Source organism: Engraulis encrasicolus, chromosome 8, assembly GCF_034702125.1.
Source record: "Engraulis encrasicolus isolate BLACKSEA-1 chromosome 8, IST_EnEncr_1.0, whole genome shotgun sequence".
Classification (NCBI taxonomy): domain Eukaryota; kingdom Metazoa; phylum Chordata; class Actinopteri; order Clupeiformes; family Engraulidae; genus Engraulis; species Engraulis encrasicolus.
Window position 1 is genome coordinate 26881293 of NC_085864.1, and position 27500 is coordinate 26908792.

The 27500-nt window shown below is 45.7% G+C and overlaps 1 protein-coding gene across 1 annotated transcript in view; it reads right to left on the reverse strand.

The window, feature by feature from the left end:
* The window catches only part of si (sucrase-isomaltase), an 81494-nt gene that overhangs the window by 11664 nt on the left and 42330 nt on the right, over window positions 1–27500 (reverse strand). Inside the window, exons 26-39 of the mRNA XM_063205327.1 lie at window positions 26643–26797; window positions 25902–26070; window positions 22780–22876; window positions 18740–18852; window positions 17696–17821; window positions 15938–16066; window positions 13654–13770; window positions 12045–12107; window positions 10297–10413; window positions 9114–9204; window positions 8145–8283; window positions 7338–7471; window positions 5875–5909; window positions 5071–5187 (exon numbers count right to left, since the gene is read on the reverse strand). Coding sequence (XP_063061397.1) covers window positions 5071–5187; window positions 5875–5909; window positions 7338–7471; window positions 8145–8283; window positions 9114–9204; window positions 10297–10413; window positions 12045–12107; window positions 13654–13770; window positions 15938–16066; window positions 17696–17821; window positions 18740–18852; window positions 22780–22876; window positions 25902–26070; window positions 26643–26797 — 1602 coding nt within the window. The remainder of the gene's footprint in view (window positions 1–5070; window positions 5188–5874; window positions 5910–7337; window positions 7472–8144; window positions 8284–9113; window positions 9205–10296; window positions 10414–12044; window positions 12108–13653; window positions 13771–15937; window positions 16067–17695; window positions 17822–18739; window positions 18853–22779; window positions 22877–25901; window positions 26071–26642; window positions 26798–27500) is intronic.

A 27500-nucleotide genomic window follows, 5' to 3' on the forward strand; every position in this document is an offset into this window, starting at 1 on the left:
GCAGCCTTGGCTCCGTACCGTACAGCCCCGCCCGGCCCCCGTGTGATGTGATGTAGGGCTGCCGCCTGGCCCCAAATCTGACTGCTGCTGCCGCTGCCGCTGCCATCAAGCTTGTCAAGTGGCAGCGCCTCTTGCAGCTGGACTTCATATGTCACACTTAGCTTTGGAAAGTGACATTTCATATGACCAAGGCCACTGCTACAAATACTGCAAGTCTTGTTTGTGTGTGTGTGTGGTTGTGTGTGTGTGCGTGTGTATGTATGTGTGTGTGTGTGTGTGTGTGTGTGTGTGTGTGTGTGTGTGTGTGTGTGTGTGTGTGTGTGTGTGTGTGTGTGTGTGTGTGTGTGTGTGTGTGTGTGTGTGTTTAGTGTGTATGTGCCTGTGCGTCTGATTTTATTGTTGCAAATAATCTTGTTGTTGTTGCTGTTTGTGTGTGTGTGCGTGTGCGTGCGTGCGTGCGTGCGTGCGTACATGCCTGTCTGCCTGCCTGCGTGTGTGTGAGCTAGACTGCATCCAAAGCTGTGTGGCAGCTATTTGCATTCATGGCCGCTACGCAGGCGGCTTACTGGCATCGCCTTCCACTTACTTGCATTAAGGTTAATTTACAGAATAAAGGCAAGTGCTCTGTGTGTGGCGGTACGGACTGTGTAATATGCTGAAAATGGCAAAAACTGCGAGACGAGGAAAAGACTATATACCCCCCCGAGGTTACAATACTCTCACCCCAGCCTGAGACAGTGCTTAACTTCAAACACAATTGAAAATGAAAAGAGGGTGCATTGAAGTCAGTGGGAAAATAAATAAGAGCGTAGGTTAAAAGTTTTGCACTGGCCCTCTCTTGCTTGCAAGAAAATAAGACTGCTTAACTTACTGGCTCCATAAAGACCATAAATCATATAGGAGATGAGCATTCGCAAAGAGGAGCTTCTGACAGCCTGGCTGAATAGGACTCGGGTACAGCAGGCTCGGCTGCTGCTTACGAGCATATGATTTAATGCAGACACATGTGTGCGTGAGGCAGTTATGCAGTTATGATCCCATCTGGGTGTGCGTGTGTGCGTGCGTGCGTGCGTGTGTGCGTGCGTGCGTGTGCATGCGTGTGCGTGCGCGTGTGTGTGTGTGTGTGAGAGAGAGAGCTAGAGAGAGAGAGAGAAAGAAAGAAATATATAAAAGTGAGATAGAAAAGAGAGATGAGATTAACAGAGAGAGAGAGAGAGAGAGAGAGAGAGAGAGAGAGAGAGAGAGAGAGAGAGAGAGAGAGAGAGAGAGAGAGAGAGAGAGAGAGAATGTGAGGACGAGGGACATTAACAGCATTAGGATGGCATTTATAATCACCTATGATCTTCATCAACCCATGACCTTGCCTCGTTCTCTCCACTTTTTTCCCTCCCAGGACCAGGAGGAGGCTTCTCTTCTCTCCTCAACACTTCAGCCCTTTAAGTCATAATGGCTCTCATATTTCCCCATTACCACGCACCGACTGCACTCTTCAGCCCTCCCTCAGACTGGCGGCGTACCATACGAGGGCCCCAAAGATGATTCTAAGCATATTGGCCTCTGACATCATCTAGACTTCACTTCACTTCGCGGCTGCCTGTGTGAAGGCGGCTCTCCACCCACATGCTTGAAGTGCTCTGCTCTGCTCTGCTCTGCTCTGCTCGGCTCTGCTGTGCTCTGTACGGCTCAGCTTGCTCCTCGGTCCTCGCCCAAGGATGGAAGCAGCCGGTCTCATCTTTCCAGGCAGCAGATGTGTGTGTGTGTGTATGTGTGTGTGTGTTTGTGTGTGTGTGTGCGTGTGTGTGTCTGGGTGGGTGCAAATGTGTCTGTGTGTATTTTTATGTGTGTGGGTACATGTGTACGTATATGTGTGTGTGTGTGTGTGTGTGTGTGTGTGTGTGTGTGTGTGTGCGTGCGTGCGTGCGTGCGTGTGTGCGTGCGTGCGTGCGTGCGTGCGTGCGTGCGTGCGTGCGTGCGTGCGCGCAGCGTCCGTGTTTGCACATGCGGGAAGTATGCGATTGTGCAACGCCTTGTGTGTGCACAAGTGTGTGTGTGTGTGTGTGTGTGTGTGTGTGTGTGTGTGTGTGTGTGTGTGTGTGTGTGTGTGTGTGTGTGTGTGTGTGTGTGTGTGTGCGCGTGTGTGTGTGTGTGTGTGTGTGTGTACATGCGTGCGCGTGCGTGCCTGTGTGTGTATGTGTGTAGGGGAGTCTGTGGGTGGAAGGTGCAGGCTCACAGCCGCGAGCACATCTCTGTCTTTTAGAGGCAGCCTTTATTGATGAGTAAATTTACAGCAGCAAACGACGGGTAGAAGTAATAAACTCAGAGACCCATCTTTCTCTGGGTGGAAGATTCCCTCTTCTCTGCTGCCCACCACCTCATCTTCGCCTTCCACCATTCACATTCTCTCTCCCTCTCCTTCCTTCTTTCTTTCTTTCTTTGATGACTTCTTTCATCTCTTTCAACATCACTTCCTCTTTCTCTTTTGCTTTCTCTTTCTCACTCTCTCGAATATTTTCTTTCAATGTCCTCTTTTTCTTTCTTTCTTTCTTTCTTTCTTTCTTTCTTTCTTTCTTTCTTTCTTTCTTTCTTTCTTACATTTCTTTTGATGTATTCTTCCATCTCCTCTAATTTCTCTCTCTCTCTCTCTCTCTCTCTCTCTCTCTCTCTCTCTCTCTCTCTCTCTCTCTCTCTCTCTCTCTCTCTCTCTCTCTCTGTCTCTCTTTGTCTCTCTTCTCCAATCACCTCACTTTCATAAATACATCATGTCCGCCTTGGCCACTTCTCATACAATGACCTTCCCCGTGTCTGCTATAAACGGTCTGGCTTGACAAAGCCACATAACCGCTAATGGTATGTTACCGAGGGGTAATTACAGAGGCCACAGTTTAAGAAAAGACGGCATGTAATTGGCTCTTTCAGAGAGCAGGCCAGGAAGCCATGTTGGAATCCACGAATACAGGAGGATGGTGCTTTCTAGACCTCCTTTTTGTACTGTTTTTTTTTTCACTCTATCGATTCTTATCTAAATTCCTGCTTTCTTCTCTCTCTCTCTCTCTCTCTCTCTCTCTCTCTCTCTCTCTCTATCTCGTCTTTGACCTTGTGCGTGCATATCATAATTCCCAGGGTTGCTCGTTGTTGCCATTTAGCCGTTAAATTGGCATGGATCAGAAATTGTGCCGTAAATAGAGACGTTTTCTCTCTCTCTCTCTCAGTGTTGACCTCCAAGTTTAAACAGCCTACACCTCGTCCTCTCAATTCTTCGATAAAAAAAGCCTTTCAGGTCTTCTAATGGTGTCGGATTAGTTTTTTTTTTCCTCTTTAGTTTATTTTCTTCTTGTTTAAGCGCCCATTTGCAAGCCATTATGAAATGATTGAAATCACAGGGCGGGATAAGGGGGTGTTGGCTAGTGCTATGGGAAGATGGGGAGAGAGAGAGGGATGGGTGGTGTTGGGGGGGGGCGGGAGTGGATCACCTTGAAAATTCAATTACGCCCCTGCACCTACTGTCACTGCTGCGGCCCCGCGTCGCCATCCAACAAGGAAATTTACCCCGCGCCACATCGATCCCTTCGGCCTCTGCTTATTGGATCCCACCCCCACCCCCCCACACGCCCCCTTCTCCCCGCTGCCCCTCCCTTTTTTCTCGCCGCGTGTTCAACACCCCCATACAAAGGTCGTCAACACAAATACTCTGCTGCCACTACATAGATGGCCGCCCTCTTGTCTGACAACCAAACTCACCGCACGCACCCGACTCCTTTCATCATCTCCAACTGACCTGCCTCCTTTCACTTTTCACTGTGATTTAAGTCTTTTTTTTAGGTTTTTGAAAGAGTGGGAGGTCGTTTTTTTCTCCAAAGTCTTACAGTGCAAGCCTTTGGGAGCTTTTGTGTACAAATATTTGTGGATGCTGACGGACGGCACTGCGCCAGGGCAGAGTTGGGACAGTTGTAAGGTCCCAGAATTGGCAGAGGGGAGGCCTTGGAGGATCACTGGGCGTAGGGGACAAAAAACAGTATTGTGTTGTACACATTAACGTTTACAATACAGTGGTGTCCCTGGACATGACTGTGTGTCGGGCAGCAGTGGTCTAATGTTAAGTCCTAGTCACGGAAAGTTGCATGTTGGATTCCCTGATGTACCCTTGAGCAAGACAACTTACGTTGCTCCACGGACTATAACCTCATACCCTTTCCCTAAGCAAGTGTAAGTCATCTGTGCAGAAAGTGTCCGAAAAGTATAATGTAATTGAATGTATGGTGTTGTACACATTATAATTTGTCATATCCCTGGGGCAGCCGTGGCCTAGTGGTTAGAGAGTTGGTCTTTCAATCTGGGGATTGCAGGTTCGAATCCCCCCTGACCTCTCCCTACACCTCCATCCATGGCTGAAGTGCCCTTGAGCAAGGCACCTAACCCCACATTGCTCCAGGGACTGTAACCAATACCCTGACAAATAATAACTGTAAGTCGCTTTGAATAAATGAAAGTGTCAGCTAAGTGCAATGTAATGTAATGTAATGTAACATGACAGGGCTTGGTAAGTTAGATTAAGAAGGCAAGTTGCAGGTTTGAATCTCATATTATCCATACCCAGGGTTATGATGGTGAAACATCATTCTTGTTGGTAGAAAAGGAAACTCACTAGCCACGTTGACTGGCAGCAAGTGTATGGGTGGCTGTAGTGAGACTTAGCATCTACTACTCAAATTGGCTAGTGATGAAAATGTTAATTCCTAGCCCCGTCCATAGCTGACATAACTTTGAGGAAGACAACCCACATTGCTCCACAGACTATACACAATACCCTTTACCTTAGTAAAAAAGTTTCTTTGAATAAAAAAAGTGTCAGCAAAGTGTACTGTATTATGTTGTACAGATTGCCATTTGTAGTAATATCCCAGGACGAGACCTTGGTGCGCTGGCAGTGGCAGAATAATTTCACACAGGGCCCCAGGGCAAAACACTGATAGGGCCATCCATACAGCCTGACAAGGTCATAATAGGGACCCCGCCACCAACAGGAGAGGGCCCTGGGCAAATGCCCAGCTTGCCCCGCCTGTTGGCACTCACCGGGTTGCCCAGGCCGTTGTGGTTTCTGGAGAAAGGATAGAAGGCCCCGAGCTGCATCCAGCGCAGGCACATCTCACGCTCCGCTGGGTTGAAGAAGCCGCAAATGTCCGCACCAGTCTGTCAGAAACAAGCACATACTGTACAATGAACAACTTTATCCATATAGGTTTGAAAAGCAAACACACGCATGTACGCACGCAAGCACGCAGGCACGCAGGCACACAGGCACGAACACACACATCTCATCGCAGCACCCATGCCAGCCACTTTCTCTTGACATTCCATGTCAATTTGTTTCTATGCTCACTCATGCATCTCTCTCTCTCTCTCTCTCTCTCTCCCTTGCTCTCTCTCTCTCTCTCTCTCTCTCTCTCTCTCTCTCTCTCTCTCTCTCCCCCTCTCTCTCTCTCTCTCTCTCTCTCTCTCACACACACACACACACACACACACACACACACACACACACACACACACACACACACACACACACACACACACACACACACACACACACACACACACACACACACACATACACACACACACACACCAACCACAACAACTACAACTCCATCCACAACACTCCCATGACAGCCAACATGAGCATCCACACTTCCTGTTACCGTATTTACCAACGTTCTTTCATGATGCAATCCCACTCACAGAGAGGCCAAGCAAACAAACAACAAAATACATATTTTTGGGCTCATAAAGGCATAACTTTGAGAGAAAAAGGAAGTCAAGGCTCAATAAATCAATGCATTAAAGTCAGAGGAGGAAGAAATAGGAAGGCGCTGTACTTACGTAAGGGATGCCAAACAAACTGAACTCCATCATCCCTGCAAATAAAGAGATAGAGAGAGCGCGAGAAAGAGAGAGAGAGAGAGAGAGAGAGAGAGAGAGAGAGAGAGAGAGAGAGAGAGAGAGAATGAGATAGAGAGAGAGAGAGAGAGAGAGAGAGAGAGAGAGAGAGAGAGAGAGAGAGAGAGAGAGAGAGAGAGAGAGAGATGAATACGCATAGATACAACAGAGAGTAAACAATGCAGTCAACACAGAACAAAGAAGAATATAAAATACAGTGTATAGCTACAGTACAAATACAGTGAATAGGTCCACAGCCCATCGTAGGTCTGAATGAGCGTACGGTGTACATTCAGTACTATATACCGTAACAATTACAGACAGGAGTGGAGCTATAAGGAGGGCGAGCAGGGCATTTGCTCCGGGGCCCAGGGTCTAGGGGCACTCTTGCATTGGTGGTGGGTGCCCAATTGTGACCTTGGCAGGCTGTACAGGGGCCCCTCTAAGTGTTTTGCCCTCGGTCCCTGTGTGCAGTTTACACTGTTTACAGATGTGACCGTGAGTAATTGTATCTGCCTGTGTGTTTATTCTTGTATTTGTGGTATGTGTGGAAACAGTGTCTCAAAGAAATGCAGTTGTTGGAGTACTTCAGACAACATGTATGCTCCCAACATCCTCTGTACAGCACATTCCAACACTCATCTGAAGACTGGAGTATCAGCCTTCCTTTTAACATCAAGAGAGTGGGGAGGGTGGGGGTGGAGGGAGAGATGTGGGGAGAGATAGAGGAAACGAAAGGAAAACACAAAGTAGCAGAGAAAAATGCCCACCCCCGCACATCTCTGACATCTTCTTTATCCACCCACATACCCACAATCTTGCACACGTGCACACATATGTACGTACACACGCGCGCGCGCACACACACACGCACATGCATGCATATGCACACACACGCACTGGCTCTTCCTCCAACGCTGTCTATATTTCTTCTCTTGACACATTCATTCACACACACACACAACCCTCCATGGCACATACACACACACACACAGACACAAACACACAAACACGAACACACACACACAAACACACACACACACACACACACACACACACACACACACACACACACACACACACACACACACACACACACACACACACACACACACACACACACACACACACACACACAGACATACACAAACACACACACACAGAGACACAGAGACACACACACACACACACACACACACACACACACACACACACACACACACACACACACACACACACCACACACACACACACACACACACACACACACACACACACACACACACACACACACACACACACACACACACACACACACACACACACACACACACACACACACACACACACACACACACACACGCACACACACGCACACACACACACACACACACGCAGTTAGTTACCTATGATGGATTTGTACAGCTGGTCCCAGGCAGCTGCGTTGTCCCCCAGCCAGTGCCCTGCCCACTGGCCGCTGGTCGGGTACGTGGAGCGGGTCACCACGATGCCCCTTTTCCCAGTCACACTTAGCAGAGCACTGCAATGCATCAGGATTAGCATCAGCAGACAGTAGCAGACAGAGAGGACAGAGAGAGAGGGAGAGAGAGAGAGAGAGAGAGAGAGAGAGAGAGAGAGAGAGAGAGAGAGAGAGAGAGAGAGAGAGAGAGAGAGAGAGAGAGAGAGAGGCCAGAGACAGAGAGAGAGAGAGCTGGGGGTGAAGGGTGTGTGTGTGTGTGTGTGTGTGTGTGTGTGTGTGTGTGTGTGTGTGTGTGTGTGTGTGTGTGTGTGTGTGTGTGTGTGTGTGTGTGTGTGTGTGTGTGTGTGTGTGTGTGTGTGTGTGTGTGTTGATTTGTGGGTCTATGTCCATATACTGTATCTGCATTTTTGGAACGACGGAGATGTGGAAGAGATGAGAGAGAGAGAGAGAGAGAGAGAGAGAGAGAGAGAGAGAGAGAGAGAGAGAGAGAGAGAGAGAGAGAGAGTGAGGCATTATGTGCAGACATCTGTGTGTGTGTGTGTGTGTGTGTGGGTGGAGGGGTGGGGGGACGAAAGCTGTTGACACGGTCGTTGACACTGTCAACTATTTTTTGATGGCCAAGCAACTGTGTCGGTTGATGGCCAGTTGGCACGACATGACAGGCAGGAATCGTGATTTATGGGAGGGGCATGAAGGTGTCAGAGATACGTGTCAGTCATTGGTGTCAACTCACTCGTAGGTGGGCTTGGTGTGGGACCAGCCGTAAAGATTGTGCACGTCGTAATGCTTGACTGGCGTGCCGTCAGCCAGGTGCTGTTGACTGTTCATGCACAGCGTCTTGTGCTTCAGGCCCAGGTGCATAGACTCCAGCGCTAACATGTAAACAACAGAAAATCACATCAACAATATACAACATACGCACAGTTAATAGTGTGGTTACATTGGAATCAAATATAATAAATACTTGATTGAAAAAAATAACATCTACTGTATTCAAGGAGCAACAATATACAAAATACCATTGTTGAAGGAGTTTTGTACGGTCACATTGGATTCAAATATAATAAATATTTCATTGAAAAAGAATACATCAACTGTGATCAAGTGGGAAGTTTTATTTTTTTTCAAATGACAGCATGACATGAACTAAACAAATACATCAACTGCATTCAAGTGTTAAGTTTTCTTTTTTAAAGGACAGCATGACAACAACAGTTTCCACTGTTCACTTCTGTATGTTTTGGAGCGAGACATCATAACAGTTATACTGATGAAGGCTCTTGCAGCAATGAATTAATGCAATGAATGAATGAATAAAAAGAAAAGAAAAGGGAAAAAGAAGAAACTGAGTGAGATCTATTCCCTACATGCTTACTTCAGAGACACACCAACAAGAAGGAAGAGCATGGTGTGTGGAAGATAGCTTTTAGTGATATATCATAACAAAATAGACTGAAAAAAATAATATCAACTGTACTGTACCAAAGATTTTGTTTAATACAAATACTCATGAAACTCATCTAAGGACTGAAGGACTGCTTTTGTAATTAAAACCACTGTCACTAATGTATTACTGTAAAAGCCCAACGTGGCAAAAACAGAGTTTTTTTTTTAATATACGGAAATGAATCACTGTGCTGTCCTTTATGTCTGCAACTTGTGCAGACTTCAGCCACAGGGCTGTTCTGGTCCGGTTGCTTACGTGGCATGTAGGGAGGAAAGTCATAGATCTCCGGGCCGAGACACTTTCCGCCGACGGTGCCGTGGACAAAGCTGGCGGGCTCGTTCATGTCCTAGCCACAAGAGAGGACAACATATGCAGACATACACACAGACAGACATGCACGCACAAACACATACACACACACACACATACACACCCACCCACCCACACACACACACACACACACACACACACACACACACACACACACACACACACACACACACACACACACACACACACACACACACACACACACACACACACACAGAAACACACATACAAGAAAAAAACACAACTCAGCTGATGAAATTGGCCAGCCATCTTCTCAACAGAGTTTATAGAGTAACGACTGTTTACATTTCAGTCTTGCGTTGACAAATCTTATGTGGTGTGACAAGTGTTATGTGTGACTGGCAGCTGACTGAGGGATCTGTCTGAGATGACGCCAGCAGGTGACAACCAACTGCGGGGAAGCAAGTCATCACAGGGCTGTCAAGAACACAAGACCCCCAGAAACACGCACGCACGCACGCGCACACACACTCACATACACACGCACACACGCACGCACGCATGCACGCACGCACGCACACACTCACATACGCACACATTCACGCACGCACGCACGCACGCACGTACACGCACGTACACGCACGTACACGCACGTACACGCACACACGCACACACACACACACACACACACACACACACACACACACACACACACACACACACACAGGCACATAATCACACACATACAGTACACATGTACGCATGTGTGTTGGGAAGCAAGTCATCACAGAGCTGTCAACAACACAAGATCAGCTGATGTCACCCTGTAGCTAAAGCCTTACAGTACACGCTGGGTGCCAACGAACAAAGTCAGCATCAAAACCTACCAGTACGTGACGATCCGACAGGTGGTGTGTGTGTCTTTGATTGTGTGTGTGTGTGCCTGTGTGAATGCATGTCTACTGATGTGATTATGTATCTGTGTGTGTGTGTGTGTGTGTGTGTGTGTGTGTGTGTGTGTGTGTGTGTGTGTGTGTGTGTGTGTGTGTGTGTGTGTGTGTGTGTGTGTGTGTGTGTGTGTGTGTGTGTGTGTGTGTGTGTGTGTGTGTGTGTGTGTGTGTGTGTGTGTGGGCGAGACTTCACTCACAATCCACAAGCCATCAAACTTCATTGTGTTATGGTAGAAGTCGTGAATCTCCTGCAGCCACCACGCCGCTGTGCTGTTCTTGAAGAAGTCCGGGAAGGCAGCATAGGACCTATAGAACTGAAGGAGAGCAGGATGAGAGAGGAAGAGAAGGAGAGAAGGAGGAGTGGAGGAGCGGAGAGGGGAGGGGAAAGGAGGAGAGTTAAGGAAGATAGGAGGAGGGAAGAGGAAGAGAGGTGGAGAGGAGTGGAGAGTGGAGGGAAAGGAGGAGAGCACAGGAAGATAGGATAAGAGGAGGAGGAGGAGACAGGGGGAGAGAAGGAGAGGAGGAGAAGTGGTGAGGTGAGGGAAAAGGAGTAGAGCACAGGGAGATAGGAGGAGAGGAGGCGGGGAGAGTAGGAGTGGATAACAGAGGGAAAGGAGGAGAGCACAGGAAGACAGGAGGATAGGAGGGGAGAGGAGGAGAGGAGGAGGAGTGGAGATGGGAGGGTAAAGGAGGAGAGCAAAGGAAGATAGTAGGAGGGAAGAGGAGGAGGAGGGAAGAGGGGGAGAGGAGGAGGAGTGGTGAGGGGTGTGAGGGGTGTGAAAAGGAGGAGAGCACAGGAAGACAGACGAGGAGAGGAAGAGAGGAAGAGGGGAGGAGAGAGGACAGGAAGAGACACAGCAGACTGCATGACTGGGGCACTCATCCTCTGCTGATTACTGCATTTGAGTGGGGTGGAGTGGAGTGGGGTGACATGATGAGTGGGGGAGGAGAAGTGTGTGTGTGTGTCTGTGTGTGTGTGCGTGGTGGTGGTGGTGGGTGATGGTGGTACTGTAGCTGTCATGAACCACCAGCGTGCTATTGTCCACTGATTGGGCCCAGTTCCAGACTGTCATGTCATAATTAGTCGCAGGACTCTGTCTCTCCCTCTGTCTCTCTCTCTCTGTCTCTGTCTCTGTCTCTCTCTCTCTCTCTCTCTCTCTCTCTCTGTCTCTGTCTCTCTCTCTCTCTCTCTCTCTCTCTCTCTCTCTCTCTCTTTCTCTCTCTCTCTCTCTCTCTCTCTCTCTCTCTCTCTCTCTCTCTCTCTCTCCGAACTTTCACCGCTGGAGGGGCCTTAATGAAATGAAGCTGAAGCTGAGCAAAGGAAAGAAAAAAACACGTGGCCACTGCAGGGCACATCTCCCACTCTGACACTCTGCCTTGTGCAATTACGAGGCATTGTGTGGTTTAGTGATTGGTAAGAAAGCAGCAGACAGATTTTTGCATGGCGTTGGCTGATTACGGGGATGGGAATAGACAGATGCAAAGTTTTATTTTATATATATGTGTGTATTTTGGGCATGTTATGCCTTTTATTGTCACAGGAAAGTGAAGAGACAGTGACAGGAAATGAGTCAGGAAGAGAGATGGAGTATGGATGGGATATGACCTGGGGTTAGACTAGAACCCGGGTCACCCACGGGCACTATATGGTGCACCCAGGCTCTAAATTAACCTTTTTCATTAGTTAGTCTCACCAGCCTGACATGCACTCAATAATAACTCAAAGCGGCTCGTAAGTTGGTCTTTTCCACCAGCCAAACTGAAATTCCACCAGCATTTGGCTGGTTCACTGGTGGTAATTTAGAGCCCTATATGGTACATGTACGTATGTGCTAACGTCCTGTTAAGGGCTTGGTGGGAGTGGCATGGTGACAGACTGACACCAGAGAGAGTAGAGAGATACACTTAAAGCATCGCTGCTGACACTGTGAGTGGTGGGGCTTACCTCAACCTGAGAGTCCCAATCCAGACTGGGATCAATGGTGACATTGGGGAAGTCAGGCCACACCTGAGAGAGAGAGAGAGAGAGAGAGAGAGAGAGAGAGAGAGAGAGAGAGAGAGAGAGAGAGAGAGAGAGAGAGAGAGAGAGAGAGAGAGAGAGAGAGTTTGTCATGAAGCAAAATGGGATGAATCTACTCCATGCTCTAAGCTATCAACATGAAGTAGCTCTTCAGAAACTTTTTTGTTCATTTATTTATTTGCAGATACTGATTACGTAAGTCAGATAACACAGCACTATTGATTAAAATGTACCAAACATAAACAAAAAATTGTGAAAAGTAAAAGATACACTGTAAAACAATGCAAGCCAATTAAATGTAAAAAAAAGTTACAAGTTGCCCTGCTGCCTTGAGTTTGTAAATTAACTCAACTCCGGACATAACTCAACTCAAAGCTTTATAAAGCTGAGTTAACTTACCAAACTAAGGTAGCAGGGCAACTTACGTTTATGTTTAACTGTCTGACATGCCTTACAGTGTGCTAAAAACTTTCTAAAACACTGCTTGACCTGGCCGCATTTGGAGGAAGAGGTCAACTGGAGAACACTCTACCTCTGTACTGTAATGGTCAATAAAAAGGCTTTCCTGAACAGAAATGTTTATGAATCGATCAGTGCTGGTTTGGTTTTCCCATCCAGTGAATTGATTGGTTTGTGAGGGACGTACTCTATGCCTTCAGGCTAAGAGATGCAGAGTTTGCTGAGATACAAACTTGGGAGTTCTGTGCTGCTGAACCTGACTATTAATACCACAAATTCTCATAACACGTCAATATTCTCTTTCTAATCTCGCTCTCCATGGTACCATTGCACATCAGTTATTCTGCATTCATGGGTTGTTTTAAGCAAGGTGAAAGTCTGATACGATGTTACTAATCTAAAATAGATGAATTAATGCATTGATGAAGTACATCATGCCAATTTTCGTAAGTGGAAATAAATTATATTAAGATTTGAATGAACATGTGGACCTCCTGCCAGGTTTTTCAATACATTTCCAGCAACTTCAGTGACTCTGCAATTCCTCACCCTTTTAGACACCGGGTTTGAGAAAGTCTTTCTGACAAAATGTATTGTCGGTGTGGGCACAAGCTGTAATTCCAAGTCCTTCGGATTTCTTACATCTTGCCTACTTTTGTACTACTATTAGAACAACCGGGCCATACTCAGTATTCATGATATACTGTAGAACTATATATTTCCCCAAGGGAAAGGGAAATAAATTCCGGGTTAATCTGTGTAAAAGAAAGTACTACTGAGAAAGCAATGCTTCCTGATGCACAATGCTGAAGGTAAGTAAACCGTAATAACGAAGGTATAAGTTGCAGGCAATGGCAATGCTATAACTTGTAGGCAATGGCAATCAACTGAAGGCAGTGGCAATCATAAAATTAACATGTTTTGGTATTTATCGAGCATTGTAAGTAGTATTTGCAAGCATTTAGCATGTACTATACTGGTGCCAAGGAGAGTAACCTCCAAACTGTGCTTTTACGTTAACAGAATCAGAACAGAAACGTCCATCCCATAAAGTAACCCAAACTCAACGCTTTACCTTTCCCCAGACTATATCACTGCTGAGCTCCTTGGGCCATTTGATGAAGACATCCTGCTCCACACCTCTGGTGAAGGCTGGATACGGCTCCGTCTCATTGCCTGAGATGGCAGGATCCTATAACGCACACAGTATACTTACATTAGCCAATACATTTTTACATCAAATTACATTACACTTTGCTTTCTTTTAATGCAAAGCGAGTTACAGTATTAAGTAGAGAGTTTTGGTTACAGTCCCTGGAGCAGTGTGGGGTTAGGTACCTTGCTCAAGGGCACCACAGCTATGGAGTGAGATAGGGAGTGGAAGGGTGGGATTCGACCTGCATCTCTCTGCTCTAAAACCCATCTGCAACCCCTTAAAGGGGTATGCCACTATTTTGGGGCTTAATACATTGGCCAGGGTTTATAAAGGTGGTAAAGTGTCTTATTTGAAAGTCAATGGATCTGTGTAGAATGCTACACGGATCCATTGACTTTCACTAGCTTAGCGACATACTCCCTCTTTTAACTTGTCATAAAGCAAGACAACACTTAACATGAAACATACACTTTACCACCTTTATAAACCTTGGCCAACGATTTTAACTGTATTAAGCCCCAAAATAGTGGTATAACTCTTTAATGCACGCCGTACTTCCTATGGCACGTGTAATAGACATTGAAGGTTAACTACTATAGTTTACACAACTATGACAGTGCACGGGGCCTTTAGTAATACATTACTACAACATGGTCATTGCCATTCTGGTAACAGCTAATTTATAATGCCGTGTCTTAAGGGCTTAACCCCTACAGGCCACCACGGCTGTCCCCACATCACCCCAACGGTCTCATAACTCCAACTCTAATATAACTCTATCAGGCGATCCACTCTTAAATTCATCACTTTTTGATTTGCTGCTTCAGCTGAGGATACAGTATATCTCAAGTAAAAAGAGAAGAGGCTGTGTGAGCTGTGGTGCTTCACAATAAATGCATCATTTTTTTTTTTTTTTTTTGCCCAGCTCCACAGCGTATCATATTAAGTTGTCCTTCGTTTCAGCAAGGCACTCAAGTGGTCAGAGTGGTTGAATTAGAGTGAAATTGGACTCTGGCCATGGCGGCACAGCAGTAGCCGGAATGGTAACACTTTAGAATAGGGTTCAGATGTTAGCCTGTAAAACACGGCTAATTAGTGTCCGCGTAAATGACTTATATAAGACATGTTAATGAAAAGGTCCTAATTATAGATCCTAATTATAATTATATCAATAATAAAGGCCTTATTGGCAATGATCAAGAAATTTGTGACAACACGCCATGTTATAGCACATGACTAATTTTGCTTGACTCTTGTCTTACAGGCAACGTACTGCATATAGAGACGGTTCTTAGGCATGTGTCTATAGCCCGATTCGGACAGGACTTTTATTACCTATGGACCCCCGGTAATTCGGAATAATTACGGAGAATGTCTGAATTCTTAGTCCTGTGTGAATGTGCCATGTCCGCAATTTGTAAGGTAATAATTCCGCCGCGAATTACCTACTGTATTTCGGCGAAACACAGACGTCCTGGGGTAATTTCACATAGGCGCGCCGTCTGCACCCCCTTATACAGTACATAACAGACGTTTATTTATCCCGTCCGAATGCGCCCCGAAAAATCACAGAGGTCCGGGGGTAATTACGAATTACCAGGGGTCCATATGTAATATTTATCCCGTGCGAATCAGGCTCAAGTGGCTAACGTGAAACCCAGGGGTGAAAGTAGGCAGGTGCGCACAGATGCACAGCACCGGTATAACATTTACAGCAGGTGCGCAGTTAAGTACCGGTAAGAGAAGAGGGTTAATGCAGGCCAAAAAAACACATTTGTCCTCTGAAGAGAATGGCTCGAAGTTACCAAAATAGTCATGCAGTGAATAGATTTGTTGCGCGCATTGTTTGATTTGCGTTTTTTTGCTCTTTCTGATGTTGCCATTGGAAGGGCGGTTGTTAGGAAGAAGACTTGCACAAAATAACACTGGTAAGACATGAAAACTACTTTCACTTCTGGTGAACCCTCCCGCACACATTTGCACTTCCTTGCTTGAAGGTCATACACCGAAATGTCAGAAGTAAAAAACTCTGCGTGAACAAATGTGAACAGTGTGCAGGAGCTTCTTTGTCTCTACGTTGGTGACCCAGTGGATCCACTCCTACGCACCCGGCAAAAAGGAGGTGTGCAAGAATTCGAAAAATAGTACCCCTACTTTCACCCCTGAAAGTAAAGTGTTACCGCTGAAATGAGACATGCCATACCAGGATGAAGATGAAGCGCATGCCCTCTCCTCTCATCCGGTCCACCAGAGCAGGCAGACCCTGGAACTCATGATCCAGGACAAAGTCCAGCTGTCTCTCCATGTAGTCAATATCAGCATACTGGACATCCTGTTGAGGAAACATGAGAAAAGACCCCAGTCAGTGTTGCCAGATGTACGATAATTATCGTCTTTGTACCATCATTTTGTCAATTTTGTCCTCTGTATGATCAAAAAAACATGATGTACAGTCCGACAATTTCAGAGTTTTTATTCAGTTCATTTAGATGCCTTGAAACAACAATTTGGGTCTTGTACGATAATTTCCTCCCAAGAAGCCCACAAAAACAATCATTTTGAGGTTTTGGTACGATAATTCAGCATTTCCCATCTGGCAACACTGACCCCAGTTACCCCCCTTAGCGCAGAGCCTATGCTATAACCTTATTGTCACCTAAATTGTAATGGCTATGTCTTAATCTGTAACTTAAGGCTCTCGGTAATGTAAAAGCAATGTTGTTATAATGTAGTTGAGTATTTTCAGCAAAAAGTAAATAGGCTCGCCGGCGACCGCATCTGCACTAAGAGGCTACGATTATGAAAGGCATGCCAATTACAATGACTTCTTCAGTGAACTTATGATTATGATATCTATAAATTAAATTAAGAACATTAGTGATGCTTATGAATGACATCTCAATTAGATTAAATGTTAAGTGTCAAGTGTTAAGTGTCAAAAAACCACTATGCTTAAACTTTGGAAATAATCCTATTAATCCTATTAATAAACTTTTATAAACCTTAATCAACCTTTTTTTTTTTTACTGTGAACGTATAGATGCCTGTCATTGGGGTTGACAAAAAATACTGCATAAAAAAAAGAAAATCTGGAAAATCACTGAGAAGAAACTAGGTCATGATATTTGACTTTTTTTTTTCTAAATGTTGCCACAGTCACAGCTAAGGTTTATTTTCAGGCACTGTCAGGACACCTTAAAAAAGCGTGAGAGGCGTGTGTGATTCTTGGCGCCTGATTGTGGTGGGTATCTCATTACTAGTGTGCAGGGAAGCCGGCAGATGGGGACAAAGGGGATGTTTGTCCCGGGCCCAAGGAGAGAGAAGGGGCCCAGAAATGGGTTCTCATAGCATTGTATGTATTTATATTGTATATATAAAGGGGGGCCCTATCAGATGATTTTGTCCCAGGCCCGGTGAAATCTGTCAACGGCCCTGCTGGTGTGAGTCAGTCAGTAAGCGCAGTGGCGGTCGGTGGTGATAGTGGTGGTGGAGACACTCCTCCCACACACACAAAAAAAGTTGTGCCCACACTTCACGACTCTCTCGTCTGCCATGCGCACCTCCTCTCAGTTTGCAAACAGCATGGGCGGAGGGGTGAGGTGAAGCCTTTGCCAATACCTCACACACCACCTGCGGGCTCCAGTGGCACACATACCACATAGGTACAGCCTACAGTTGGAGCTGCAGAGAGAAGTGTGTTTGCATGCATCTGTCTGTGTGTGTCTGTCTGTGTGTGTGTGTGTGTGTGTGTGTGTGTGTGTGTGTGTGTGTGTGTGTGTGTGTGTGTGTGTGTGTGTGTGTGTGTGTGTGTGTGTGTGTGTGTGTGTGTGTGTGTGTGTGTGTGTGTGTGTGTGTGTGAGAATGCATTTGTGTGTTTTTTTTTTAACATTTGTGTTTGTTGTGTGTAAGTGTGTATGGGTTAAGCCGTATCCGTTAGCATTTGTCTTTTGTGTATGCTTACATAGGGAATTCCAGCTTCTGTCATGTTTCCGTATAAATCTGCGATTTCCTGGTCATTAGTGTATCCATAGCGACACAGCTGGAACCCAAGGGACCAATAGGCAGGTAGAACCGGGCGGCCAATCATCTGTTCAGAGAGCAATACACACATAAACCTGTACATATGCATATGTAGAGAGTAAACAGACAGAAAGCTAGATTGATAGACTATTTATTTTCTGTTTTGGATTTTTTTTTCTGTGCCATTGACAGTACGTCTGATTACAAAAACACAAAGAGACACAATAGACAGAGTTTATAACTCCAACCCATCTTGGACAAAAAACAAGAAGACAGACGACAAAACCCACACATATCTTAAACAAATTCTAGGTTTATAGATAGGCAAATGGTTTTCACGGTCGTCAGATACTACAAGCCATGATTTCAAAGGTTGGCTTCAACTGGAGTTGTACTGACAATCACGTACATTTACATAGAAGTATGAGCAATGCTGGGTATGAGGGAAAACTTTTTTGCGGGGTGGTCATAGAGTGTACAGTAGCATCTTTTGGCCTGAGAAGTTATAGCGACAATTTCTCCAGGCACTGATATTCACAATCCAGAGAAAACTATAGAATAATGATAATGAGGCCACCTAGGCAGACGGCTTTAGACTTATGCAAATAGAATAATACCTACACACATAGATACACAGAAATGCATAGACATATACAGACACACTATAATGTAAACACAGCACTACATACTGTGTATACAAATACTTGCACAAGCACATGCACACACGTGAACATACACACAAATAAACGCATACCACCATATACACACACAAGTTTATGCACGCACGACGCACGCAGGGACGACACACGCTCTCTCTCTCTCTCACACACGCACGCACGCACGCACGCACGCACGCACGCACGCACGCACGCACGCACGCACGCACGCACGCACGCACGCACGCACACACACACACACACACACACACACACACACACACACACACACACACACACTCTCTCTCTCTCTCTATCACCTCCCTCACCTCTGTGTACTGCTGCACCACCTGCTCAGGCGAGGGTCCCATGAAGACAAAGAAGTCCAGGATGCCCCCCAGCGTACGGTAGGTGAGAGCCGGAGTGGGCTGGAAGGTCACATCTGAAGAAAGAACACACAGGCAGCCCACACTGAATAACCACAATGGACTTTATATTTACTCCCACACCATGCATACTACATTACATTTCATTATGTACCATATCAATTCAACACTTTTAAGAGTTCAATTGAACACCCATAGCTTTGATCCCACGCCCTTAGTGTTGAATTAACACCGCAACAACATTTTACTGTGAATATACAGTCAACGTCCACAACACAGTTCATTATGTAGGCTACAGCAGTATGCAATCGCCCACGCTTTATATACGGTACACAACACAGTGCATTATGTACAATAGGAGCTAGGGATTCATCGATACCGATACTGGTATCGGGTTTCGGCACAGATACTGCTCATTATACTCGTACTGGTACGCGTCAAACACTTACCGATACCAGGCACGATACTGCTAATACACGAAACAATGCAAAATCTTGTCACATTCTGTGGACTTGAAAGAAGCATGGAAAAAAGTGCCATCTCATACATCAACTAATATTTAAATAAACATGGAAATGGACAATAAAAAAATATCACAGGTGGAAAAAAACAAGGCCATGCATTTATTTTCATTGTATGTTAAAAGGTGGTAAAAGGTATCGGTATCGGTACTCGGTATCGGTAAGTACACACATTAATGTACTCGTACTTGTATCGGTTTTCAAAAAAGTGCTATCAGTGCATCCCTAATATGAGCCACTAATTTTGCACCATGTTGCCATGGTGGACTGCATCCTGATTGCTCCCCGCAGCGGCCTGCTGCTTGGATGTTTCACGGAAGTTGCATGGTATTAACATGAAGGGAAAAAAAGTAGTCTCCTGAAATAATGCAGATCCTACTCACTACTTTGTTCTTTTGTCAGTTTTATTAACTCATTGATTGCCAGCTATTTTCAAAACAATGGCCCCATACTGCTATGCGATAAGACAAACTTTATTGTCTGGTTGCACAGAAATTTTCAAAACAAAGGGCCCATACTGCTATGCATTGTTAAGATAAGATAAGACAAACTTTATTGTCTGGTTGCACAGGAATTTGTCTTGCATTGACACTGCTCCACAATCCACATATAAATGCACATTAAACACACATGAATGAAACACTATAGAGTCTGTATGGTCATCTAGGTCCATAAGTTATTTTTGAGAAGAACTTAATCATGGCTCTGACTATCCAAAATGACACTTCTGCCACATACAAGATGAGTTCCTGTATCGAAACCTGTCATTTTTACTCAAAGTTGTAGAGAAGGCTTTGCTGTAAAGAATAATAAATAACTACAGATGTCAATGGTGGTGAGTGAGTTAAACAACTCTGTCAGATATAAAATTAATGAAACACAGATTGATACATCCATATTGTGTGATGTTACATTTCTTAGAGGTGAATCCAGACTGTATGCGCCTCCTTATTTGTTTTTGAATACATTGTTGTGATGTTTAAAGTTAACTGTTAAAAGTAAATATTTCCGGTGTGCGCACAATGTACCGGTATGCACTCGAACAAACCAGCTGCTCTGTACTTCGGTCTTGTCATTTTGTTACTCCTTTTCCTCATTTGTTTCTCTACACTAATATGCATCATCCTTTCTGTTTTTTCTCCAAATAACTCAGACGGAGGTTGACAAGCTTGAACGCGCTCAATATTGTTTCTTGTGCGGCAGCCCATGAACAAAGTAACTGCAAAGTGATGAACTGTGTAAGTGGCGTACAGTATGCATCTGTCATTGTGTAAATGAATCATTCGCTCGATAATGTAGGACATTTCCACTGATGTAGTCGTTCAACAATCAAGCCAGGGCTCGGCTGTGATTGAGTGGGTCCCACTGTGTGTGTTATTCTACAGGAAAATCATTAAGGACTCACGGGGCAGCTCATCATTTGTGTTTCAAATACCCTTTTGATGTTTCCCTTTTAAGCCACCGCAGGTTCAAAGTTTGACTCCTGCTGTGTTACCGAGTTACATGCTTTGTGTGTGTATGTGTTTACATCCCCCCCTACCTCATCTCTCTCTCTCTCTGTCTCTCTCTCTCTCTCTCTCTCTCTCTCTCTCTCTCTCTCTCTCCCTCCTTCTCTCTCTCTCTCTCTCTCTCTCTCTCTCTCTCTCTCTCTCTCTCTCTCTCTCTCTCTCTCTCTCTCTCTCTCTCTCTCTCTCTCTCTCTCTCCCTCCTTCTCTCTCTCTCTCTCCCTCTCCCTCTTTCTCTTTCTCTCTCTCTCTCCTTCTTCTTCTCTATCACTATCTATCTGTCTTTCTCTTTCTCTCTCTCTCTCCCTCTCTCTCCTTCTTCTTCTCTAATCACTCTCTATCTCTCTGTCTTTCTCTTTCTCCCCCCCCCTCTCTCTCTCTTTCTCTCTCTCGCCTCTTCTTCTTCTCTATCATTCTCTATCTACATTGCTCTGTATGTGTGTATCTGTCCGTGTGTACGTGTGTGTATGTGTGTGCGTGCAAAGGGGAAGACAAACAGGGAAAGGAGGAAGATGAGAAAGTCGGGGGGTGGAGGGAGGGAGGCGGAGTGATGAAAGGATGAGGAAGCAAAACAAGAGCAAAGAAAGGAGAGGGGCGAAAGGGTGTGGGAGAGAGGGAGAGAGAGAGAGAGAGAGAGAGACAGAGAGAGAGAGAGAGAGAGAATGGCAGAGTGTGAGAGAGAAAGTTTGATGGGAAGAGGGGGTGGTCAGAGAGCATGAGAGGAGAAGGGCGAAGGATGTGGGATAGAAAGAGAGGGAGAGAGAGAGAGAGAGAGAGAGAGGGGAGATTGAGAGAGGGGGGGGGAGCAAGAGCAGTAGGAGGGCAATCACTGAATGCACAATGCTTACGAAGGAGGCCCCACCCCCTTTAGCCCCATTGCTATGCCGCAGCTGTAGCCCTGTTCTCCGTGCCCTCCTCAGCGACGATGCTGATTCACTTCTTGAGGGCCCCGTGTCAAGAATTAGCTCAAGATGAATAATATTGCGGCATTATTAATGACTTGCACAAGCCCCACTGACCCCTGGGCTGCCCAGGACGGGTTCGTCGCGATGCTGCAGGGGGGTGGTGGGGATGGGGTGGATGGGGGACGCTGCTGCACACAAGCACATACGGTGCCCCCGACTGTCCTTGCCCCATTCGCGCCGCCTGCAACCGACACGAGCGAGCGACTGCATGGGGCTCTTTTTTCTTGTTTGGGAACACTTTACATGCACGGGAGGACGCGGCCGGCATTGCGTAACGTGGCTGCTTGCCTGCCTGCCTGCCTGCCCTGCCTACCGTGCCTGACTAGGAGAGGACGCCTGGCTAAGGATGCGAGGAGACGTATATGCAGATAGAGGGAGAGATAGATGGATGCTTGTATGACATGCAGATGAGTCTTGCTGCTGCATACCCACTCAAAGGAATGCAGAGAGAGGCTGGAGGGTTGGAAAAGGAGGACAACGGGCAAAGGAAAAAGTGAAAGTATGGTGGACAAAGTGAGATAGATAGATAGATAGATAGATAGATAGATAGATAGATAGATAGATAGATAGATAGATAGATAGATAGATAGATAGATAGATAGATAGATAGATAGATAGATAACACAAGAGTAAAAAAGAGGACAACGTACAGTTTATACTTGTATATGAGAGAGAGAGAGAGAGAGAGAGAGAGAGAGAGAGAGAGAGAGAGAGAGAGATTGCGTGTGTGTGTGTGTGTGTGTGTGTGTGTGTGTGTGTGTGTGTGTGTGTGTGTGTGTGTGTGTGTGTGTGTGTGTGTGTGTGTGTGTGTGTGTGTGTGTGTGTGTGTGTGTGTGTGTGTGTGTGTGTGTGTGTGTGTGTGTGTGAGTGTGTGTGTGTGTGTGTGTGTGTGTGTGTGTGTGTGTGTATGTATGTGAGTGTGTGTGTGTGTGTGTGAGAGAGAGAGAGAGAGAGAGAGAGAGAGAGAGATGGCGATGCTGTGTGTGTCTCACCCATGGCATTGCTGTTGAGTAGCAGCACCCCGTGGGCATCAGTAGTCTTCTCCAGACCCATGTAGAAGGGGTGAACACCGTAGCAGTTCATCTTGTACTGATAAGAGGCAGAATAAATGGAGAGAGAGAGGCAGAGAGAGAGAGAGAGAGAGAGAGAGAGAGAGAGAGAGAGAGAGAGAAAAGGGGGATGAAAGGAGTTGAGTACTGGGAAAATGAAGAGTTGTCACATCAGGTTTGACGTGTGGCAACTCCATGAGTTAATGCATGGAGTCTTTGCTTAGGGGGGGTGAGGGGCGTTTGAGAGCCTCATCATTCTCCCCCGCCTACACTTCCTCCTCCTCCTCCTCCTCCTCCTCCTCCTCCTCTCTCACTTCCTCCCTTTCCTCTTCCTCCCTCCCCCCTTCCCCTCCTCTTCCTCCCCGTCCTCCCATTCCTACTCCTCCTTGGTCTGCATGACATCTTTGATAAGGGGTGTGGGGGTGAAGTAGTCTTATCATTCTCTTCCTCCTCCTCCTCCTCCTCCTCCTCCTCCTCCTCCTCCTCCTCCTCCTCTCTTTCTCAACCTCTTTCCAATCCTACCATTCCTCTGTCTCATTGGCCTGCAAGACATCTTTGCTAAGGGGTGAAGAAGCCTCATCATTCTATTCCTCCTCCTCCTCCTCCTGCTCCTGCTCCTCCTCCTCCTCCTCCTCCCCCGCTCTCCACTCCTACCCCTCTCCTACTTTCTTGGCCTACCTGCTAAGGGCTGTGGGGGTGTAGCGATGAAAGAGCCTCATCATTCTCCTCCTCATCATCTTCCTCTTCCCTCTCCTCTCCCATCTCCTCTTCCTCTCCTCCTCCCACATCTTCCCCTTCACCCCTTCCTCCTCTTCTTCCTCCCATCCATCTTCCTCTCCCCCTTTCACCTTGCCCTCCTCTCCCTCACCCTCTCCTCTTCCTCAGCTTCCTCCCTGGCCTGGCTATCCTCTCCATCTCCTCTTACTCCTCCTCCTCATCCTCTTCTTCCTCCCATCCATCTTCCTTTCCCCCTTTCGACTTGCCCTCCTCTCCCTCTCCCTCTCCTCTTCCTCCTCTCCCTCTCCTCTTCCTCCTCTTTCTGCCTGTCCTCCTGGCACATAGCGTGATGGGCTGAGTGAGTCAGGAGAGAAAAGGTCGTTAGCGTGTCCCCTAACGAGGACTGACAGCTAATGACAGCTCTCCTTCCACCATCACATCCACATCACATGCCACGGAGGCAGGGTAGCCAACAGGGGGGTGGGACGACGACAAAGGGGTCATTTGTCCCGGGCCCAGGTAAAGAGGGGGCCCAAAATTCTGTTTCCATGACATTATATGTATTGGATGGGGGGCCTTTTCAGATGATTTTGTCCTGGGCCCTGCAAAAGGTGGTCAGCGGCCCTGCATGAGCGGAGGCATCATGGTTCAGCAGACGCTCAGAGGAAGTGGCTCACTTGAAGCCCCTCACGTACTGTATTGTACAGCTCGCTCAGCTCAGCACATTTCCCCTCTCCCTCTTTCTCTTTGATTCCTCATAGCACGCAAACATGCAACATATGGACTTTATCCTTAAAAAACGAAGCTCCTTTAATTTGACAGTTTTTTTAAAAAAACTTAAAAGGACAAAAGAAGAAAGTCAGCTAACAAAAAAGTGAAACAGCTGTCGAGAATAATGGGAGGAGGTGTCTTTGAGGATTTGAATGGTAAACATCTTCCAAAAGGCAAAGGAAAAGGCAAATCCAGCAGTTGCATATTAAAGGCAACGGAGCTACTACAAAGTGAGAAGAGGAGAGCATAGAACCAATGAAAACAGGAAGTGTCACCACTCTTAAATCTGTGCATCAGAGAGGTCAAAGGTCACGGCAGGGAAATTACACGCGTGTGACACAATGCATGCGGACAATTACTGGCCGTCACAGCTTGTCACAACACGCACAGCTCTGATGCATACATGCATACTGCTGCAGAACGACCTCAGCAACCGCAGAAGAGAAAAAAAAAAACGACTCTGGGAAAAAGGCTGGAAAAAGTGCATAGACTTTTAAATAAAGCCCACGCTTTCCCTCCACTACAGCCCCGTTGATCTGGAAGGACCAAGAAATGGCTTTTACCGCAGTGAAATGAATATTGATAGAGCAGTCAGTAGTGGTGAAGAGAGAGACCCTTTCCCTGTTTTGTAGAAACTGCACTGCCTGGAGAGACAGGGGGGCAACTCCCAGTGAGAAAAAAGGTGGTGCATGAGATGAATGAAACAAGGTCACCCCAGGAACAGCTGGAGAAGAAGTATAGAGACAGAAAAAAAAAGTTTGGGTTGCGTTTCTCGAAACCATAGTTGCTAACTATGTTAGCTACTTTGTTGTTTCCAATGCAATTCCCCATTGGCAATTACCTAAGTTGCTAACTAGCTAACAACTACATTTTCGAGAATGGCCTATATGCACCCAAGAGGAGCAAAGGGCTTAAAGGTGAACTGTGTAGGATGGAGGCCAGAGTAGGTATTGCAACTATGCTGCTCATTGATATTGTGCTGTCTATTGCCAAATTTGATCTTTTCATGAATATTTACAAAATAATGAACAAAATTTACTAGTATGACCAAAGTGTCGTATGTTTTGCAATTAGAAATGTCTGTTTTTGGAAATTCAAAATGGCAGACAATGGAGAAGATCCCCCTTTTCATGTACGTTTGTATGAAAAGTGCATTTCCCCATTCATAATGCTGCCCTACAAAGCAAAAAGGCAGTAACTGCATTGCTGTTGAAAATGAGTTACTATGACTTTAATGCCATATATATCAAAGTCTAAAGCTAAATAAATTGATTGATCTGCAAAAAATGTGGTAATATAAAGAAACAAAACTGTCACATGTCAATAATCTCCCAAAAAACACTTATACTGGATTGCAGTATAATTTAAAAGTCAACTGACTCTGTTTTGAGCTCTGCGCAGTTACTGCCTTTTTGCTTTGTAGGGCAGAATGAATACTTCGAATTTGATGGTGGTGGGAAGTATTCATGAAAAAGGAAACATTTGTGAATGGGAAGCATGAATTCTGGAAATAAATTACTGAAAATATTACACAGTGCACCTCTACGTCAAGCATGAGATGACAGCGTCAGCCTTACCCCGGGGGGCTGGTCCTTTGCGAACATGCCCCACGTATGCCAGTTCAGGTCGTGGCGGTAGGTCGGGTGCTCCGTCTCGCCGAAGCCATAGACGTACTCCGACGCGAGACGGGTGGACACCTGGATGAACATGTCAGAGAAGGTGAAGCCGGGCAGCGCCGAGTCCCATCTGCCGGGAATGAAAAAAAAAATCAAAACAACATTCAGCAGTGAGATAATGCACATGTTAAACAAGAAAACAAGGATGGTGTACAGTATACAGTACGTGACCAAGAGGACATAAGTGGAACCCATTCACCTGCAATATACATTGTTTTTTAAAAGTACCACTCCAACTGGGGTGAATGAAAGAAGCTTATATCTGCAACATCGACTGTAGACATTCTGATTGGTTACTATGAAATTGTGTCATAGGGCATCACCATTAAGCTAACCCCTTAGCACAGAGCCTATTTTATAACCTTACTCTCACCAAAATTGTAATGGCTATGTCTTAATCTGTTCATTAAGGCTCTCAGTAATGTCATAGCAATGTTGTTATGATGTAGTTGAGTATTTCCAGCGAATAGTGAATAGGCCGGCGACGCCATCTGCAGTTAGAGGCTACAAGAAGTTTAACTTCTCTTTCGATGCAAAAAAAACACCGCTTTTGCTGCTTATCACGCTTTCTCTTGCTATTTTTGGCCTCTGCTTTTTTTGTACTGCATCGGTAATGATTCTTGCAGCAGATGATGCACTCACATGACAGTTCCAGTACTCTTCCTGGCCACCTTGATGCCGAAGGGCTGATGCACCACCTGCACCTCGTACATCCTCCTCGCCTCGTCCGTCTCTGGAGTAGGGGGCAGATGTATCGGCACGGGCACCTCATAGCGATTCGTAGCTGGGTCGTAGATCTGAACAGGTAAGTAAATGCATGTGTGAAGTGAATGATGAATGTGATTTTTTAATGGCACAACGTTTCGAACCACAATCCTTCTTCAATTGAAACCTCATATGGGAGCATTAACGGTGTTGCGGACAATCATCATTCACTTCAGTTATTTTATTTTATTTTGTCCGGCACCTGTGCTACTGTGATGTGCGTGCATTCTCTGCGTTCTTGAATTAAGTGCATGTATGTCATGGATCAGACTTTAAAGTAACACTGTGCAGGAAATGGTCAAAAAACGTACTGCAACTATGCTGCTTATTGAAATTGGGCTGCCTATTGCCAAATTTGATCTTTACATGAGAGTTTACTAAGTATTAAACAAATATTTTATAGTATGGTCCAGGTACAGTCATTTTTGCAGCTCAAAATGGCTATTTTTGGAAATTCAAAATGGCGGACCATGGAGAAGATCCCCCTTTTCATGTATGAAAAGTGCAATTTTTCCAGTCATAATGAATACTTAGAATTTGATGGTGGTGGTAAGTATTCATGAAAAAGGTAACATTAGTGAATGGGCAGCATGAATTCTGGAAATAAACAACTAAAAATCTCACACAGTGTCCCTTTAAGGATATAATTACTTTTTGATTTTCAAGTGTTGCTAAATGCAGTTATTCATCCATTGACAAAATCCTCACTTGGAAAGAGGGATTTAAAAAAAAAAT